The sequence below is a fragment of the Eumetopias jubatus genome, unplaced genomic scaffold (genome assembly GCF_037043125.1).
Source record: "Eumetopias jubatus isolate StellerSeaLion01/CBP00866 unplaced genomic scaffold, mEumJub1_p1.0 scaffold_12, whole genome shotgun sequence".
NCBI lineage: Eukaryota > Metazoa > Chordata > Mammalia > Carnivora > Otariidae > Eumetopias > Eumetopias jubatus.
In genome coordinates this window covers 66,207,293-66,227,211 of record NW_028274818.1, presented here as the reverse complement: position 1 = coordinate 66,227,211, position 19,919 = coordinate 66,207,293, and the positions used below count along the sequence as shown (strand labels likewise).

Below are 19,919 nucleotides of genomic sequence, written 5' to 3'. Positions count from 1 at the left end.
CGGGGCCGAAGGCAGCCGCTTAACCGACTGAGCCACCCAGGCGTCCCTAACTTGGACCAGGATGTTAATTACACCCCAGGGCAACCACCGAGAAGACAGAAGGGCGTGGCCAACTGTGTCACCTGCCAGGGACCGTTTAGACGAGCCCCGAGAACTGACTGCTTGGTCTGGCAGCATGGAGATCCCAGGTGCACCGGTCTGGGGGTCGGCTGGGTAGGGCTGACCAGATGGGTTCAGGCAGAATGGGAGAGAAGGAAGTAGAGAAAATGAATACAGGTAATGCTTCCATGAATTTTGCTGAAAATGGAAGCAGATAGATGGGGATGGGGCAAAGGGCGAGAGGTAGCTCATTGGTTTTGCACGCTGGTGGAAAAAAACTAAGTGCCATCTCTGTGTCATTAGGAAGAATTTTGGAAATCTCAGGGGGATTACTGGAGCATCATGCTTCTCACCCGAATGCCCCAGGCACTGGCGTCTTGGGTTACTGGGTGGTATGCATACACGTTCGCATGTATGCACACACACACTGCAGGATATACTAATATCTAGAGGGCAGGGCGGGAGGCAAGAGAGGCCCCGCGAGCCCCGGCCGGAGCGGAGAGCTGACAGAGGGTTCGTCCCGGGGCACACACTACCCCCCCGCCCTGGCCCGGCACCGCGCCCCCTCCCTCCGCCGTGGTTTCCCAACTAGGGCAAAGAGCAGCGCAGAGGGAAGGGCGGGAGGGGCTTCCCCCGCCCCACCCCGCGAGCGCTGGACGGCCTCCCATTGGCTCCCCTCGCTCCGCCCTCGGTCCCCATTGGCCGCGGCGCGAGCGCACAGGCCGAGCGCGCTGCTCCGCACCGCCCAGCGTGTGGCCAGTCACGGCGGTGCGGCCAATGGGAGCGCCCACGGGGCGGGGCGGGGCCGCGGACGCCGGGAGCCCCGGCGCGGGTGAGTAGGTAAACAGATCCGGGGCTCGTGGGGCACCGGCGCTGTGGTTGGCGAGCGCGCGCGGGCGGCGGGAAGGTGACCGCGGAGCTCCGCTTCCTGCCGCAGGGTAAGGCTGTGGCGCGTCGGCCGCCGCGCGCTCCGGGGGCACAGCCGGGCTCGCCTTCCACCCGCGCGCGCCCCTCCCGCGTCCCGCTCCTGGGCGGCGGCTTCCCCGTGGCAGTTCCGCCCGCCCCGGGCCCAGCTCCGCCCGCCCCGGGCCCAGCTCCGCCCGCCCCGGGCCCAGCTCCGCCCGCCCCGGGCCCAGCTCCGCCCGCTGCGCCTGCCTCCCCGGGGCGCCCGCCCGGCCTCCTCCCCCTCCCGGCTGTCTCAGGGTCTTCGCTCCCAGACCCTCCACGCTGTGTGCAGGGGGTCTGCGTGCCGCTGGCTGCAGGCTCGGGTCACAACTCGGACTCCCGTGGCCCGGCCCCGCTGTCGGGTTTCTTAGGTGGGGGTTTGGGGTGTACTTGGGAAAGGGGGCCCTTCTTGCTCCTTTCATCCGTTAGCTTTTCCTGGGTACGCCTTCATGCTTCTCCAGGCCCTGGGGGCCCTGGGAGAGGTTTGGGCTAAATTGCCTGAGCTGCTGCCTGTCCCTAGTCTCAGCCCCCTACCACACGCAGTCAGCCGGTGGGCCTCGGGGACGGGGAATGCTGCCAGGGCAGGTCTGGGTGCTGGGGCTCTCCACGTGGCTGAGAGGTGCCAGCCTCCTGAAGGGCGAGAGGCTCTCCACTGGCCGGGCACAGCCCGTTGGAATACATGTCGTGCTCACTGGGGCCTTGGGTGTGCGTGACGGAAGACCCAAGAGCCGGGCCTGCAAGTGGTTGCCAGAGGATCCGAGCATGCATGATACCAGCCTGCCAGTTGTCCTGTTGTGATTGGACAGGTCATCCTGGCAGGAGGGCCTTTGTCCTGAGACGAGGGGGTGCTCTAGGTTCACCAGAGCAGCATCGTTAAGACTCTGGCAATGGTTCTGGGTATTTTTTCAGCCTTGCAAATAATGCAGGCAGTGCAGGGTTATTAGAATTTTTGGCCTGACCTTGGGCACCTCAAAGGAAAAGTGACCCAGATGGTGTGAGCACTTCCCTGTGTGTCTCCTGAGACAGGGCTTTCCAGTTTTCAGACTCTTGATGTTTGGGCTGGACAGTTCTTTGCTGTGGGTGGGTGACCCGTGCGTTGTAGGATGTAGAGCAGCATCTGTGGCCTCTGTCTACTAGATGCTGGAAGCAGCCCCCCACCCCAACACCCACACTAGTGTGACAACCAAAAATTTCTCCAGACGTTGCCGAATGTCTCCTAAGTGGCAAAATCGCCTTGGTCTAGAACCATTGAGCTAAGACTCTAAGACGAGTCTTTTTGTGCTGCCAGAAAGGCGTTCTGGGACCTGCCCATGCGCAGTTGAGAGGTTTAGGCAAAGGGTAGTGCTGTGCCCCCATCCTAAACCAGGGATAGAAGCTGTATAGATGGGCTTCCAAAGGGACCCCACCTCCGCACCTGGAGGGACAGGAGAGTGATAGGAGGTAAACTCATGGGCATTTACTTTGCCTGCTGGATGCAGGGCAGTGATTGGCTGGGTCCAGAATGCAAAAGAAGGAGAAGGCTGGTGGTTTCTATCTTTGAGACTTTGCAAGAGGGTTGGGGATATGCATGTGAAATAACTGTGGGACAGTTTTTAAATAGTGACCAAACAAGTTCAAGCTTCCAAACCCTGGCAGAAAGGCCAACTCTGTTATCCACAGGGTGATGCTTTAGTCATCTTCTTGTGTCTTGGGATGTGGAAAGGGGCCGGCCCTGGGTGTGCAGAGTAAGTGGCTGCATTTCAAGCCTATGTGTGGGGATGTCTATCTACACTTGCTGTGTGCCCCTCCATGAGAGCATGCAACACGGGCACATGTATCATTTGTAGAGTGCCTCTATGGTCGGTGGAAGCATCAGTGTCAAAGATGCAGAGAAAGATGCTTTACTTCTGAGTATAGGTTTTGCCTTTAATATAACCTGGAATTTATGTCCCAAGGTTCTAAGTACTGAATCGGTGGGGATGCAGAACAGCTGAAAAACAGTGATTATTGCATAGAGCAGGGAAGAATATCCCAAGCCTCTCCCTCCCATGAATTCTCCTGTCTTGTTCATTGATCCTGTGGGTATGTATCAGGATTTTCCTGTAACATTCCTTGGTCAGTTAGGTGGTCTTCTGGGTGCCCTTTGTTGCCATTAGAAAAGGATCCCGACAGAGAGGTCACTTCTCCTTTCTCAAAAAGAAGTTTAGAGAAGTCCAAACTTGGCAGGATAGTTTTCCGCCAAGAGCCATGGACACTGAGTCATTATCTTTGTCAGTTGAAACAAGAGCTGTGTGCAAAATTAGACAGGAATATTTAGATACAGCGTTGTCTTGATCTGACAGTGGCATCTGGAAATAGTTCGTGCATTCCTGCCGAATAACAGCCAGGAACTTGGAACCAGTGGAAGGGAGAGAGTGGTGTGGGGAGCTCAAGGGCCCGCATCTTCAAGAGTGGCGCCTCTGGGACAGGGGGAGTCTGCAGACCCTGAGACAGGGCCAGGACCCTGGATGCAGGACGTGAGAGGGGGCTTCTGCCCGCACTTTGCAAAGCCGAGTGGTACCCACTGGTCCGTCTGTAAGCATATTGTTCCTTGTGGGGTTCCAGGCTCCTGAGCCCTTGACCTCTTGCTTTGAGGTCAGGGGCCCACAGAGTATTTAAAGTTAGAAATGACCCTGAAAATGTCTTTTTATTCTTCATACTTGGGAGTGATTTATTTTCAGTGGGTGGATGTAGAAAAGATTCACGAGAGAGCCAGGTGTTTTTCGCTCAGATCGGCAAGTCAGGGTATTGTAGAATAGTGACTGTTCTCTTGTCCCAAGAGCCCTAAACTTGTGTTTTTTTTTTTTTTTTTTTTATGTCCTCCTATCCCATCTGGGCTGGGGCAGAGGGGCTACATTTGGTCCAAACCTGGAAAATCCTTGTGTACTCTGAGGGTCAGTGCCCCTCCACATCCTGCCCCTGAGGAAAAGCCCACTCTGGAATTGTAGGCGGATCTGGTTTTTTACTCCTCATTGAACAACTACGGATGGATTGACTGCATCAGGCATGGCATTGGGAATATCGAAATGAACAGCACTTGGGTCCCTGAACTCGGGGAACTTGTAGTAAGGGGGGGGTGCACATTCCACCTCAGGGCCCTCAGTGTGGTTTGTACTAGGGGCTCTGGGTGCAAACTGTGAAGGCTTCTTGGAGGAGTGTTGGGGGGGAGCTCTGAGGATGAGCAGGATTTCAGCAGGAAGAGGCAGGAGTTGGGGGTGGGGGGCGGGGTCAGGTGTCAGTGCTTCAAAGACTCCTTGTGGCAAAGGACCGGGTTTTATTTTTTCCAAGTTTGTTGCAGAGCACTGTGTTTGCAAAGCACAGTAAACATGGCACGGCAATGCTAAATTGCTGTGGAAGTTTCTAGGCGCTCACTCCTGGGGGATGTTAGCAGTCCAGGGACCACCACGTGCTCTGCCCTTAATGGTTTGGGTGAGTTTGGGTGAGGCAGAGCAGTGCTTCCACACATTTTCTCTCAGCACTGGGGTCAGGAGCCAGGAGGGCTTGGCTCCGTACTCCTGGCAATTTTCAGCTGGATTTCTTTCAGGCCAGCTCATGAGTCCAGCTGCAGCCCAGAGGGCCCCCAGAGAGAGACAGAGAGAGTGACAGAGTGAGCGTGAGCTCCCTGCCCTGATAATGTGCATAGTCCGGGCCAGACTATGCAGGACCCACAGGGGGTACAGGCCCTCTGCTGTGGGGACCCAGTGTGGAGCACAAGCTGCTTCTGCTGGAGAAAGGCTGGGAGGAGAGTGCTTGCTGGGGCCGGAAAGATGGGTGCTTTTCCCCGGGAGAGGAGTGCGGGGAGGCTGAGGCCGAGTGGGGGCAAAGGTCTGGTGGCCAGTGGACGTTGCCATGGGAAGGGTGCCACGGTGGGCTGGTGTGTGCTGAGCAGATGGAAGGCGGGTCAGGGTGGCCAGGCAGGGAGCCCAGTGAGGCAGTTTGTGAGAAGTGAGGGTGGCCTGCGTCTCAGGTGGTGGATGGCGGGGCAGGGGGCAGATGGGGAGGTGGAATGTGAGGCATAGATTCAAGAGAATAGAAATCTGTGCAGGTAGAGGGTCTAGATTCAGGGGCTGGTTGGATACTAGGGGCTGAGGTTTCTAGTTTTGGGGAGGAGCTGGTTTGGGGGAAGACGGTGATGTTAGTTCTAGACATGTAGGGGTTGAGGTACCTCTGGGACTCACCTCCTCTTTTTATTAAGATATAATTTGCGTGTGGTAGAGTCACCCTGTCTAGTAGGTGGTTGTGCAGTTTGAGAAACGCATAAGGTCTCGGGGCGCCTGGGTGGCTCGGTTGGGCAGCGGGCTCAGGATTTCAGCTCAGGTCCTGATCTCGGGGTCCTGGGATTGAGCCCCGCATCAGGCTCTGTGGTCAGCATGGAGTCTGCGTGAGATTCTCTCTCTCCCTCTGCACACCCCCTTTCATGTGCATGTGCGTGCTCTCTCTCTCAAATAAGTAAATCTAAAACAAAAACAAAAACAAATGCGTAGGGTCCCATAACCATTACTACAATAGAGGTATCGAAGAGTCCCGTTACAGACACGTTCCCCGTGCCCGTTCACTGGTGGTGTGGGACTTCGAGGGGTGCTGTGGCGTGTGCGGGGAACGGGGTTGGTTCTAGAGCTGCGCCGGCGGTTGAGAGGGTCTGCGTGGGCTGAGAGCAGGGATGGGCGGACCTAGGACATGCCTGGGAATAGGGAGCACCGGTCAGCAGGGGGATTTTTATATTTGGCACAGGAAGGCTGAGAGAGGGTTTGTGGATGTGAGAGGGACCGTTTTCCTGGAAGGAGAGAGTGAAGGCACAGCTGGGTGGGGAGAGTTCCGAGTGGAGGAGGGGGGAGGAGTTGGGATGGGAGGGGTGGGCCGGATCTGAGGGCTCTGAGATGTAGGCTTGAGGGGGTAACACAGCACATTGCCTCTTGGGGGGAGCAAGGAGGCAGCAGTAGAATGAGTGAGGGCCCTCCCCCCACTGGATGGGAGGGGCTGGGTGGGCTGGGGGTGCTTGAAGAGAAAGCCAGGGGGGTGTCCTGTTGTGTCCTCCTGCCTGCCAGGCCCTGCCCCTGCCCGCCACTGAGGAGCTAGCTCTTCCTGGTGGGTGAGTGAATGTGTGTGTGTGAATACGTATGAGTGCATGTGAGTGCAAGTGCGATTGTGAGTCTGTGAGTGTGCCACTTTGAGTGCGAGTGCACAAGCGTGTGCATGTTTGCATGGGTGAGTGCGAGTACATGAGTTGTGTGTGAGTGCAAGGGTGTGAGTGTGAGTACACAGAAGTGCATGGGTATGTGAGTGCAAGAGCAGGTGAGTATGCAAGCATGAGTGTGTGAGAGCGTGAGTGCTTAAGTGTGTGCGCTGGTGGGTGTGCATGTGTGTGAGTACAAGTGTGTGAGTGTGGGCATGAGTATGTGAGTGTGGTGTGAGAGTGTGAGTGCACGAGTGTGTGCACATGTGGGTGGGTGTGAGTGCGAGTACTGAGTGTATGGGGGTGTGAGTATGTGAGTGTGGTGTGAGTGCATGCATGTGTGCACGAGCATGTGTGTGAGTAAGTGTGGCAGAGGGGCAGGGAGGTGGGTTTCCCAGAGGCCTGTGTCCTGAGACCAAGGCTGCCCCCTCTCCCCCCGGGGGAAGCAGGGTCTGTCTCTCCGCAATTGGTCTCTACAGTGCCTGGAAGGGGCAGTGCTCGGTTCTTTAGAGCATCGTTCTTCCCAGACCCTGTGACCTCCCCGTGTTCAGAACAGCCTTGGCCATGCTCCCAGGTCGGCCTCCTGTGCTCCAGGGATGAATGGGTCCTAGTCTCTGGGAGCTGGAGACCATGGTGGGCAGTTACCCCGTTCTGTACAGGAGGAGATGAGGAAGCGCAGGCCCAAGGAAGAGAACAGGTGTGCCCGAGGTCACACGTGGCGGCTGTCCCTTGGCGGGGGGCGCACCATCCACCCTCCCCTGTCCATCTTCCCCTGTCTGCCATCCCCACCCTGCTCCCGTCAGGGGACTAGAGGCCTGGTGATGATGTCCTGCCATCAGCGGGACTGGATGCAAGGTCGTGGGGACTGTTCACACACACACGACTCTTCAGGTGAGGTCCAGAGCCTGTTAGCAAGGGGGATGACACTATGCTGTTTGTGTGGGGTCTCAGGGTGGTCTTGGACAGGACCCCCGATTCTGGGTTCTAGATGTCAGGGCTCCGTCAGTTAGGGAGTACCCTGGGTTCAGTTCTGGAGGTGGCCCCCGTGGGGAAGAGAGAACAGGGTAAGAGAGGTCCCCTCTCCAGGAGCTCACTGCACAGTAAGGGGGACGGGACAGCTACACAGAGTCACACAGACCATCTGGAGGTGACCTCAGGCCATCAAGAGATACGGGAGTTTGGAGAAAGATGAGGGTGGCCACTCTGCACGGTGTACCATTCCATCAGGGTGGGTAGGATTTGGGCAGAGGAAGTGGTATTCCAGGGGGAGGAGGCACATGGAAGTAGGAGAACCTCTGTGTGTGTGTGTGTGTTTGCACACACGTGTGCGCACGTGCACGTGTGCGTGCATCGGGGGAGGTCCATTCTGGCAGAAGCACTGGGGCATGGGGGGGGTTTTGACAGTGTCCCTGCTGATCCTCTTCCCATTTCTGTCCCTGAGTATGGTTGTCCGTCGAGGGTGGTTCCTTGTCTGGGCAAGGTCCCTACTTTAAAAAATACCGGGCTTTGCATACACCTGTGCCAGCATCCCTGTCTGGGCTGTGTGTGGTATTCGGAGGGGCAGCTAATAAAGACTGGTACTGGGTGTTGGTGTGGCGATCTGAGGACCACATACCCAGCATCCCCTTCTGGCTCATGCACACCCCGAGGTGGCCTTCAGTGTGGGGCTCCTGCCTCTTTCTGCCATTTGTGTCTGAGACAAGAACCAAGCCTGGCCCCGAGGGGCTGGGCTTGCTGGTGCTGGGAGTGCAGGTAACTCGGGAGCTTTCCAGAAGGGGCAGTCTGGCCAGATGGCCTTTGAGAACCCTGCCAGCTCCAGAATTTCTATGACTCATGATTTCTGCAACCAGGTGGACACACTTTTCAGGGCATGAACCTTACCGTGTCTCCAGGAGACTGTTGATTTAAAATGTTGATTTACTCCAAATCAAAACCTCAATGAGATACCACCTCACACCCGACAGAATGGCTAAAATTAACAAGTCAGGAAACGACAGATGTTGGCGGGGATGTGGAGAAAGGGGAACCCTCCTACACTGTCGGTGGGAATGCAAGCTGGTGCAGCCGCTCTGGAAAACAATATGGAGGTTCTTCAAAAAGTTGAAAATAGAGCTACTATACGATCCAGCAATTGCACTACTGGGTATTTACCAGAAAGATACAAATGTAGGGATCCGAAGGGGTACGTGCACCCCAATGTTTATAGCAGCGATGTCCACAATAGCCAAACTGCAGAAAGAGCCCAGCTGTCCATCGACAGATGAATGGTTAAAGAAGATGTGGTATATATTTACAATGGAATATTATGCAGCCATCAAAAGGAATGAAATCTTGCCATTTGCAACGACGTGGATGGAACTGGAGGGTACTATGCTGAGTGAAATAAGTTAGTCAGAGAAAGACATGTATCATATGACCTCAGTGATACGAGGAATTCTTAATCTCAGGAAACAAACTGAGGGTTGCTGGAGTGGTGGGGGTGGGAGGGAGGGGGTGGCTGGGTGATAGACATTGGGGAGGGTATGTGCTATGGTGAGCGCTGTGAATTGTGCAAGACTGTTGAATCACAGACCTGTACCTCTGAAGTAAATAATAATATGTTAAAAAAAAAAAAAGAAGAAGAAGATAGCAGGAGGGGAAGAATGAAGGGGGGAATCGGAGGGGGAGACGAACCATGAGAGACGATGGACTCTGAAAAACAAATTGAGGGTTCTAGAGGGGAGGGGTGTGGGGGGATGCGTTAGCCTGGTGATGGGTATTAAGAAGGGCACGTTCTGCGTGGAGCACTGGGTGTTATGCGCAAACAATGAATCATGGAACACTACATCAAAAGCTAATGATGTAATGTATGGTGATTAACGTAACATAATAAAAAATAAATAAAATGTTGATTTACTGACGTGGGGGCAGATTTCTTAGCTGCTCTTCTCTCAGCCTCCTGGGCAGCAAGGAAAGGGCCGGAGCCTGCGGTTAGGCCAGGGTGGAAGGGCCAGCACCCGACGTCTTTGGGACTTTTGGGAGATTTCTCCTCCTTGCTGAGCTCTCTCTCCCCAGTGAACAGGGACGGCACCTGTTGTGGGAGGGCAGGGGAGTCGTGTAAAGTGACAGGCACACAGACGGGACTGTAAATGGTCGCAGCTTGCGACTAATACGATTTCACTGGAATAGTAAACGTGAAATGCAAGTGTTTTGAAAGATGAAGAGGGTGAAAGCTGATGAAAAGCATTTTGAGAGTGGGGGCTCTTCCGTGGACTCAGTGGCACCCAGGCTGTGTATCAGACTCTCAGGAGTGGTTTGGATGTTGAACTGAGCCGTGGAAGGCATGGGGCACGTTGATCCTGAGAGCCGGTGGGACTCTGTCATCGGGAACAGGAGTGTGTTTTGAGCTGGCTCTGGGGTAGTCCAGCCCCAGGCACAGCACCTGACACGTGGTTGGCACCCAGGGCTGTTTGTGGGGTGCCTGAACTAATTATGTTAGAAGAATGATCTGGAAATTATTCTAGAATACAGCCCGCCCCTCTTCCCAACCCAGCGATTTGCCTTTTAATTTTTTTTTAAGATTTTATTTATTTATTTGTCCCCAGAGAGAGAGAGCGAGAGAGCATAAGCAGGGCGAGCGGCAGGCAGAGGGAGAGGCAGGCTCGGGAGCCCGATGTGGGGCTCCATCCCAGGGCCCTGAGCTGAAGGCAGACACACTTAACCGACTGAGCCACCCAGGCGCCCCGTGATTTGCCTTTCAAAAAATGGCCCCTGTATTCGTTTCCTGTGTCTGCTCTGACAAATTACCACAAACCCAGCGGCTTGAAATGCTGCAGATTTACTATTCGACGGTTCTGGAGGTCGGGAGCCCGAGGTGGTACGTCAGCAGGGCCCGTCCTTTCTGGAGGCTCTAGGGCAGAAGTGACCCTGGCTTTCCTGGCCTCCAGGGGGCGGCCTGCCTCCCGGGGCTGTGGTTCCTGCCTCCACCTGCCTGACACCTGCACCTCAGCCTCTGCTTCTGTTATACCTCCTGCCCACCCGGACCTGCCCGCCTCCCTCCCATATGGACCCCGGGATGGGAATTGGGCCCATCTTGATAATCCCATCATCTTAAGGATCTTTGCCTGAATCCCATGTGCAAAGCCCCCTCTGCCACGGTATCTGACATTGTCACTTGTTACAGGGCTCAGGGCGTGGACATGTCTGTGAGGTCATGACCCAGCTTGCCACCTTTCAACACAACCCTTTAAATACTTGATTTCACTTTAAAGGAAACTTCTCGACCACAGCTCCAGGGTCCCCACCCAGGGTCCTGTCCACCTTCCTGGGTGACAGTGCAGTGACAGTAGTCATTCACGTGGTCACGATCAGTCCGGGTGTCGGTGGGGAAGGATTCAGGGGGTCAGAGACGGGAGCCTCCCACAAGGGCTCGGGGTTGGGCTGGAGAGAAGAGGCATGCGTGTGCCGGAGACGTGCAGGGCGGGATCTGGTCGACCTGGAGGATGAGGGCAGCGAGGGAAGACTCCTCGAGAGCTAAGAGTCAGCTCAAGTCCTCGAGTAAATGTGGTGTGTCCGTACATTTCAGGGTGCTTCGCCTCTCCTTCTTAGATTGGACGTCCTAACAGTTTATGCTGTGATCTCCAGGTGAGAATCAGGTTATAGGGTGGTTCAGGAGCAGGCCTGCAGTGGCCGGCTGGTCAGGGCAGAGCTGATTCCCAGGCCCCGAGGCTGCCTCATGTGCACAGGCCTCCCCTGTCTGCAAGTTGGGTGAGGTGCAGTTTAGATGTGCAGAAGCCCAGGGGCGGGCTTGCTTGCTGGGGCTTGGAGCGGTGCTCACTCTGCACCGGTGTGAGTGGAGCCTGGATGGGAGGCCCGGGTCCTCACTGTGACACCTCCAGCCTCAGGCCCAGGAGCTTGGGCATCTCGTGTTGATCCTTTAGACAGCTGGGAGCCATTTGAGCAGGGGGTTGGCATGTTGAAGTGGATTGGGGAAGATTATTCTGGTGGTAGAGTGTGCCATGGCATGCAGAGAGGTCATCATGGGGATCAGAGCCCCCTTCCCGTGCCCCTTCCCCCCCCGCCCCACACTGTCCGTTCCTCCCATAAAATACCAGCGAAAGCTTCCTGTTTTCTCCTCTGGGAGTGGCACTGGCTGTGATAAGGATCACCAATGGGTGTTTCTTTCTAGCCTCCAAGTGGGCCCCTGGCACCACAGCATGAAACAAACTGCACTGGTCCCCGGGAGAGGGTGAGACTGCCGTCCCTGAGTCCGATGTGACACTGTACCCAGCCTGAGCGCTCGGATATAAATAAGTGGGACTGTCTACACTGCTGTCATTCATGCACCCTTTGGTCTCCCCGAGGCTGAACCTCCTTCCAGAGCATCTCTGCGCACAGTGGTGAACGCCTACTGTGTGCCAGTCCCTCGGGGCCCTAAGTGCTGCTGTATGGATTACCTAACCCACTCCTGTGGGGAAACTGAGGCACAAAGAGACACTTTGGTGACTTTAGTTCAGCAGCAAAGTCAGGATTTGAACCCGGGGTGCCTGGCTCCGGAGCATCTTGATGAGATAAACACTGTTTTTAGGTTTTAAGCAGAAAACTTTGGGGAGTTTTTATTTTATTTATTTATTTTTTTAAAAGATTTTATTTATTTGAGAGAGAGAGCACAAGCAGAGGGAGAGACAGGGAGAAGCAGGCTCCCTGCTGAGCAAGGAGCCTGATGTGAGACTTGATCCCAGGACCCTGGGATTATGACCTGGGCCGAAGGCAGCTGCTTAACCGACTGAGCCACCCAGGTGTCCCTGGGGAGTTTTTAGTCAGCAAATGAAATTGCTGTCAGGACCCCGTGCTTGGCAGGTGGGCATTTAAAAGGCCCATTTGTAGTCAGTCCCGTTTGCTCACCAGAAGGAGGAGGGGCCGCTCAGGACCCCCTGTGCCCCCCCTGCCCCCCACCCCCCATGCTCCGGAGCCCTGGGCATCCTTGGGGCGGGGGGAGCTTCTCCTGCTGCTTCTGTGAGCCACCCATCCCCCAGCCTGGTGCCCATCTGGGGGCAACACTCCGGGAAAGCCTGAGACTGTCTTAATCCCCCAGCAGGCGGAGAGTGGAGGCTGACCGTCTAAGGTACCCGAACAGTCTTCAGCTTGTTTTCTCCTCTTAGCTGCTAAATGGCTGTCTGGCTCCTGAGCTGATAGACTCAAGTCCTTCCTGGCTCCAGTTCTTACAAGTAGCTTTGTGACTTTGGCCAAGTTATGGAACCTCTCTGTGCCTTAGTGCCTTCATTTCAAACATGGACATAGTAACAGCACCTAGCTTATAAGAATAATTGAGGGAACACTTAGCTAACAGCCTGGCGGACGATAAAGTCTCAGGAAGTAACAGCAGCTGTGGTTAGTGCCCAGCAGCTTGGAGACATTTGGGGATGCAGTGAAACTCACTGGAGGAGAGTGTCCGAGTGCCTGCTGCCCAGCAAGCCCTTGTGTGTGCTAGCACACGGGTGTGCGTTTCTCACCAGCTCCGAGAAAGAGCCCTCAGGTCTGGAAGCAGCTTCCGAGGGAACAGGACATCCTCAGCCTGGAAGATGCCCTGAGGCCCTGAGGCTGGCTCCTTTCCTCACCATGCATGACTCTCCTGGCAAAGGGGACTTCCTGTTCGACGTGCGGGTTTGGGGGGCTCTGGGGGTGACTGGCAGCTGTGGGGACTGCGGAGCCCTAACGGACGGGAAGGTGACTTTCCAGGTCCGGCTGCGGGTATCGGACGACAGGGGCTGTTTGTCTCTGTCTCTTCCTGGTCCTTCCTCATGTATTCAGTTGCCAGCACATGAGGCTGTTTCTGAAGCCGCTGGCAAGACGCTGGGTGGCCCTCACCGGCCCGAGGCCTGGAGCTCCTGCGAGAGTCCAGTGCTGGCCCCTGGGCATGATTTGGAAGGCCAAGGCGAAGGGCACAGCCACAGAAGTTCATGGATTTGGGTCCCGAGGTTTGAGTCTCTCTGACTTACACGTTCCCTCGGAGTCCCTTTGGGAAACAGTCACCTGGTGTTTCCTTTTACTTAGAGTAGAAGGAAAGAGGCGAAATTTTAAGCACCGTAAAGGAGCTTTTCAGGGCCCATGCAGGCTGGAAATTGAGAACGTTCCAGCCCAAAGTAAAGCTTAGTCTTGGCTGGGAGGGGGCAGAAGGTCACGGGCGCCCCCACCCTGGGGCCTCCGGAAAAGGACATTCAACAGCCCCGTGGGAAGTGACAGTCCTGAGTGGTGGCCCTGTGGCTCCTTGTCTTTAAGCGCATTCATTTCTTTTCTAGCTTCTTGGGGCAGTAACAGGAAAAGAAAGGGCAGGTGGAGGGTTTCCACTGATGGGCCGATCCAGGCTTTGCGGAAGCACAGCACTCTGCTCCCTTTCCCCTTCATCGTCCAGAACAGGGGGTCTCGAGGGTGGGGTTCCAGCGTGAGCAGCGGCAGCACCTGGGAATGTGTGAGTCGGGCGGGTTTCCAGGCCCACCCCAGACCTACAGACCCAGAGCCTGAGGGCGGGCCCAGCAGTCTGGGCTTTCACAAGCCTCCTGGGGGACTCTGCTGCGCACTAAAGCATGGGCAGCCTGCCTCCTGCCAGGCCTCCCAGGGGCCTCTGATTCCGAATCTAGATTAAAGCTGCAAGCAGGTGTGAGCCCGTCCCAGCTTTCTCGAGCCTTCAAGGGAGCAGCTGAGTTCATTCTGTTTCCTGAGTATTTATGACCCGCCTGCTGTGTGTTGAGCACGAAGCTTGGCATTGGAGACACGGGGAGGGGAAGGCAGGTGTGGTCCTTGCCCTGCTCTGGCTGACAGCCCCTTGGGGGAGGAGACAGTGACTCAGGCAGATTTACAGCAGGCACTGCTACACTGGGGGAAGGCCGGGCTGGGGGTGGGGTGGGGTGGGGGGTGCGTGCGTGGGTTTTTGGGGTGGGACGTGTTGGGGGAGGGTGTCCCAGAAGAGGTGGTGTTTGGGCCAGGAGCTGGGCGGTGGGGGAAGAAAGTGTGATCCTCTGCTGAGGCTGGCAGGAGAGCTGGGCTGGCCTGTCTGGGACACGGTGAGTGGAGGGAACAAGGAGAGCAACTGGGGTGTGGGCAGGCGGGGAGGTCAGGTCATGGGAGTCCTTTCAGCCCCTTAGGAACCTCAGAGAGCTCGGGACGTTCAGGAGTGGTTTGGGAGTCGGGGCCGGGGACTAGGGGCAGGCGGGCTAGCTAGGGGCTGGGGAAGTCATCCTGCTGGGAGTGGCCCGGGAGTCCGCAGAGGTGAGGATGGGTTTGAGAGAAGTGGGTGGTGGCCCCATTCCTCAGGATGGGGAGCATGGGGGTGGTGAGGGCCATTTGATGCCGGTGGGACGTGGGGGTGACGTGTGGGGCAAATGGCTGGATGAAGCTTCACACACTCCCCAAGACAAAGAGCTTTCTGTGCAGCTTCCTTTGGGGTCCTTCGCCCAGCCCTCCCGAGGCTTTGGGGCCGCTCAGGAAATAGAGCTACCCGGCTTTGGTCGGACGAGGCTGCTCGGTCACGCCACGATTGAGAGCCACGAAGGGGATCCAACCCTGGCTTGCTGGCCCCTCGAGAGGAGAGATGAGTGACAGATGGTGAGCTCGTGTCCTGAAAGCCCGGGGAAGGTCAGAGAGTGAGGGGTCAGTAGGAGCATTCTTGGAGCTTGGGGACTGTTTTCCAGCCTCTGTCCCTGGGAGTGCTAAGCTGTGTCGATTCCTGTTCTCTCTCTCTCTCTAAGCTCTTTACATCCTTTAAAGCGGTTTAGCATGTTAGGACCAGAAAAGGGGAGCCACCCAAAGCCCTCTCCTACTGGAGTGGGATGAACTGGAGAGTGATGCACTTAGTTGCATAGACGGCAGCCCTGGTAGAGCTGGACCCCATGTCCCTGCTCCTAGGACTCTTTTCTGGGGGTCCGCGGCCTTCTCTGCACCTGACCCCCGTGTGTCAGCCCCCGTTGGCCTCTGGCTCTCTCCCTGGTGTCTGATCCAGTATAGAAGTGTCTGCATGGCACCACGGCTGTGGGTGCCCAGGGGCCAAGGGTGGGTTCACCAGGGCCTGCAGGGACTAGCCTAGAGCACTGGGAGGAGACCTTCGCGAACAAGCAATGCATCTCTGAATGCCTTTTTGTTTTGGTGCTAGTCCCTAGTAGGCACCCCCAACGGGAGTGCTGCCCCCCCACATCTGTTCGTTCACCCAGCACTTTTGGCTGTCCCCTGGGGCTCACCTACCAAGCAGAGAGCTGGGCGCTCAGTTGCTCTGCTACGTCTGGGCAAGGTCCAAAAACCTGCTCAGTGGCCAGTGGAGTGGAGTGCCATGGGGAGAGGGCTCGAATACTTGTAGATGAATCCTGGTGCAGATGAGGTTTTGTCTTTTAAACAGTTTTAGAGAGAACCATCAGGGGTGTGGGGTGGGGGTGGGAGGGTTAGAGGGAGAGAGAGAGGGAATCCCAAGCAGGCTCCATGCCCATCGTGATGCTCAATGTGGGGCTCGATCCCAGGACCCTGGGATCATGACCTGAGCCGGAGGCAGACGCTTAACCCACTGAGCCACCCAGGCGCCCTGGGGCTTTTGCTTTCTTTCTTTCAGATCATGATGAAACACCCCCTGCTATAGCTGAGTGCCTGGTTCTCGTGCATTCCTGCAGGGGGTTTGCCGCAAATTTCAGGGTAGCTGAATTCTGAGTCCCGTTGGGATTCTGGTACCTCAGATCCGTGACACCCACTTTTTGAAAACCAAAGGGGAGAAAAGTTTTGGAAAGGTAGTGCCTTCTGTCTGTCCTTCCTCTTCCTGATGCCCCTTGAGGGTAGACAGTACCTTTGCAAAAAAAAAAAAAAAAAAAGTCTGGTGTTGATTAGGTGTGAACGGCTGACTTTGCACTGAGTGGAGCAGCGTCAAAGTCGGGGCGGGCCTGGGCATCCATGTGTGAATCTGTTCACAAATGACTGTTGATACGTAGCATCTGTTGATTTGAGGAAAGCAGGTTTTGCCTCAGCGAGCAGGAAGGTGGCATCTCTGTGATGTTATTTCCACCTGGATGGGGCCTGCCTGGCAGAGTAGCTGGCTGGAGTCCCCCTCTTCCCCTCCCTGGTGCCCGCTGGCTGGGGTCAGACTCGTGCCCATCGCGACTTTGCTGGAGACGAGGACGCAGCCGTTTGCAAAGAAAGGCATAACTAATTAGTTTTTTTTTTTTTAAGATTTACTTATTTATTTGGGGGAGGCGAGGGTCGGGGGTAGAGAGAATCCCCAGCAGACTCCCTGCTGAGCGTGGAGCCCGCCATGGGGCTCAGTCAATCCCAGGACCCTGAGATCATGACCTGAGCTGAAACCAAGAGTTGCATGCTTAACTGAGCCACCAGATGCCCCATAGCTAGTTTCCAGTGTGTACTGGTTTTAGATGACTTACCCGTTTGCCACTTTGAAAGTAGTATATGTCAACTAAACGAATCAGGAAAATACTGGAAGAGACCATAGTTACTCATATCTCCCAAATGCAGGAATTAAAAGAAACTTTGGTCAATTTATTTAGCATTTTTTTCTCAGGAAATTTTTTTTTTTAAGATTTTATTTATTTATTTTGACAGAGAGAGAGAGAGAGAGAGACAGACAGCGAGAGCAGGAGCACAAGCAGAGGGAGTGGGAGAGGGAGACGCAGGTTTCCCGCTGAGCAGGGAGCCCAATGCGGGGCTCGATCCCAGGACCCTGGAATCAGGGCCTGAACCGAAGGCAGACAGTTAACGACTGAGCCACCCAGGCGCTCCTCTCAGAAATTTTTTCTAAAGTGTCCTTGTGAAGTGGGTGTAATCCCGTCCCATCTGGGGACGGTGCTCAGTGCTGCCACGCTCAGGAGCTGGGGAGTGAGGACTGGACTCCTTGCAGCGCGCAAGGCTGGAAGTTGGCTTTCCAGTTTGAGCGTCCGTGGATTGGTGCAGTGGGCCAGTGCCGGCAGGGCAGACCGACTGGCCCCACATCACTTCTCAGCTCTGCTCTAGTGACGCTTTCGTTCATGCTTATAACTTGCGTGAGAAATTCAGGGAGAATTAATTTTCAGCCCGGAAACAAAGTCTGAATTAAATAGGTCTCAAGAGGGTCTCAGGAGGGTATCCGTTAGCAGACAAGCTGAGGCTTGGGAATCATCTGAGCCCTGTGGCCTGTGGGAGGCTCCTGCCTTGGTTAGCTGGATTGGACTGAGAGGTGAGTAAGGGGAAGGCCTAACTTGGGGGACCTGGGGACAGTGGGATATGGGGGTTGCCCTGGGGCCACCAGCAAGGGTCCTTTTGAACAGGTATGGCTGGGGCCTGGTCTCCACCCACCCTTGTATGTCCCTAACATCTCCTTCAGAAACCTCTCTCGCTAGGGCCTGTGGGCTGACCGGACGGGGGTGCTGCGTCCTGCATGTCTGTGTGTTGGGGATGGGGCCAGGGGCCTGGGCAGTTTGAGCACCGGCAGCAGCCCTGTGTGAGCTCTGATTATGGGCTGTCTCCTGAGGCCTAGACGTTGGGTCTATGTGGCTCACCCTTGTTTATTGCCATAAAGTCCAGGATCCCAGGTCAGAGCCCATGGTGTGAAATGGCAGTAGGTGATGGGCCCGGCTAGCCCCTCCCCTTCATCTCTTTCAAGGGTATGGTCACCTTCCAGAAAACTCCTTGGCTTTGATGAAGGTGTAGGCAGCCCATTTGTGCCTGAGCGGGGCCCCGTCCCTGTGGGGGTACCTCGAAGCCAGTGGGCCAAGTGTTCGTGGAGGCAGTGTGGTGTGGTGGGCACAGAGCAGGGGAGGGCCGGGATCGCACCCCAGGGCCACCATTCGGGACACCATTCAGGGTCGTTAACAGCTCTGGCTTTGGTTTTCTCCTTTGTGAAGTAGGAGCAATGAGATCCATGTCACCAAGTTGGAGAATGGAGAGCGCCCGGGGTCTGGTGGCGCCTGTGTGTGACTGTGACGGTGAGGGCCTGTGACCGTGGGTTCTCTCTGCTCTCCAGCCTCCTGTGCCTTCGTTCTCCCTGTAAATACGAGTAGCTCAGGGTCCCTGCAGGACTCCCGGGCCGACCCGGGCTGCTCCCCTGTGACGGGCAGGTGGGAGGGAGCCAGCCGTCTTCAGAAGCCCCTGGAGCTGTGGTTGAGGTCTTCAGAGTTGGTGCCTCCCTTCCCTCGTGTGAGGAGAATTCGGAGTCCGCAGGCATCTGTTTGCCCGCAGCCTCCCTGCTGCTGGCCCAGGCCCTGCATCCAGGGTGTACCTGGCCTTCCCGGGCTTCCCCCCACGGCCTCGCCCCAGTTCCTCCCTGCCTTGGCCAGAGTGCCCCCCGGCTGCTTCTCTGGGGCCCCCTGCTGGTTCGTTCTTTCTGTGGGTTTTCTTCAGCCCCAGCATGTCCCTGGGACCCTATCCTGCCCCCTCCCAGCACGCAGTCCCGTATAGGCTGTAGGAGATACTTGGGGGACCGGCCGCACATGCTCCCCTGGGAGGCAGCGCCGGGTACGGTGGCTTTCTGCCTCTTTGGCCCTGACAGACAGGAAGAAACACATTTAACACTGTGAGTAGAGGGAAAAGTACGGGTGCACACAGGGAAAACAAGTTATCAGGAGAGAGTCCCACCCACAGTGTGCTCTGAGGCTTCCCTGGCTGTCCCGCATGCTGCTCCTCTTGGTTTTTGTGCCGGTTTGGATTTCCCAGATGGATGGCACTGGACTGCGGTTTGCAAACCACACGGCTTGGGGACTCGCAGAGCCTGAGGGTGGGGAGGGGCCTCTGCACGCCCCTGGGCCTGTGGGTGTCTGTCAGAGGCCCGCCCAGGTGGAGCAGGGGCAGCTGGGTGGGGACGGGCAGGCCCTGAGGGGCTGGGGTCGTTCGCGTCGGGGCACCCTGGGCCCTAGAGGGAGGTGCTTCTGGAGCGGACGCTCCCTCCCCAACCAAGTTTGGGTCCAGGGAAAAGAGCCCTGAACTGAATCAGGGTGTCTGGCTTCACATCCCCCTTCTACCACTTGGTGGCTGGGAGAGGTCAGGCTACTCGCTTCACTCCTCCACACCTCGGTGTCTCACGGGGTGGCTGTGGGGCCCCCAGCCCCGGCTCCACGGAGCCTTTGGTTCTGCTCCGTGCCTGGGTAGGACAGGGTGGGGGCCACCCAGGGCCGACCTTGAGAGCCCTGGCCCTCCCTCGCTATCCTGTCTCTCACCCAGCCTGTGTCAGGGAGGGTCTGGTGGAAGAACTAGACCTCCCGATGCCTCTACCCAGACCTCGGGGTGGAGTTGCTCTGTGTGAGTGTGGGGCACCCTCCGACCGGCCCGTTCTCTTGCAGCCCTCCAGGATGGCTGCCATGCTGGGGGACGCCATCATGCTGGTCAAAGGCCTTGCCAAGCTGACCCAGGTGGCCGTGGAGACCCACCTGCAACACCTGGGCCTCGGTGGGGAGCTCCTCGTGGCGGCCAGGGCCCTGCAGTCCACAGCTGCAGAGCAGATTGGCTTGGTCTTGGGGAAGGTGCAGGTAAGGAGGCCAGCGGGAGGCGGCGGCAGGAGGGGCTGGGCCGGGGGCGGGGGGGGGGACCTGCTGTCCTTCCAGGTGTGGTGGGGTGCCAGTGTGGGGCTGTAGCCCTGTGACTCGGGTTGTCGCTCAGGAAGCCTCACGGAGCTGGGACAGCCCCCGGGAACTAGTGGCCCAGGCCCCAGTTCACTGGCCCGGGGGCACAGGCCACACTCTGTTGGCCCAGT

General features: G+C 56.7%; 1 protein-coding gene across 3 annotated transcripts in view; it reads left to right on the top strand.

Moving 5' to 3' along the window:
- Positions 1 to 878: 878 nt before the first annotated feature.
- COQ8A (coenzyme Q8A) overlaps positions 879 to 19,919 on the top strand; it is a 39,263-nt gene continuing 20,222 nt past the window's right edge. For 2 of the 3 annotated variants that reach the window (XM_028111684.2, XM_028111682.2), the window contains exons 1-2: positions 938 to 1,037; positions 19,510 to 19,695. In XM_028111684.2, the coding sequence (XP_027967485.1) occupies positions 19,519 to 19,695 (177 nt within the window). In that variant the 5' untranslated portion in view covers positions 938 to 1,037; positions 19,510 to 19,518. The other variant, XM_028111683.2, reaches the window with a different exon arrangement.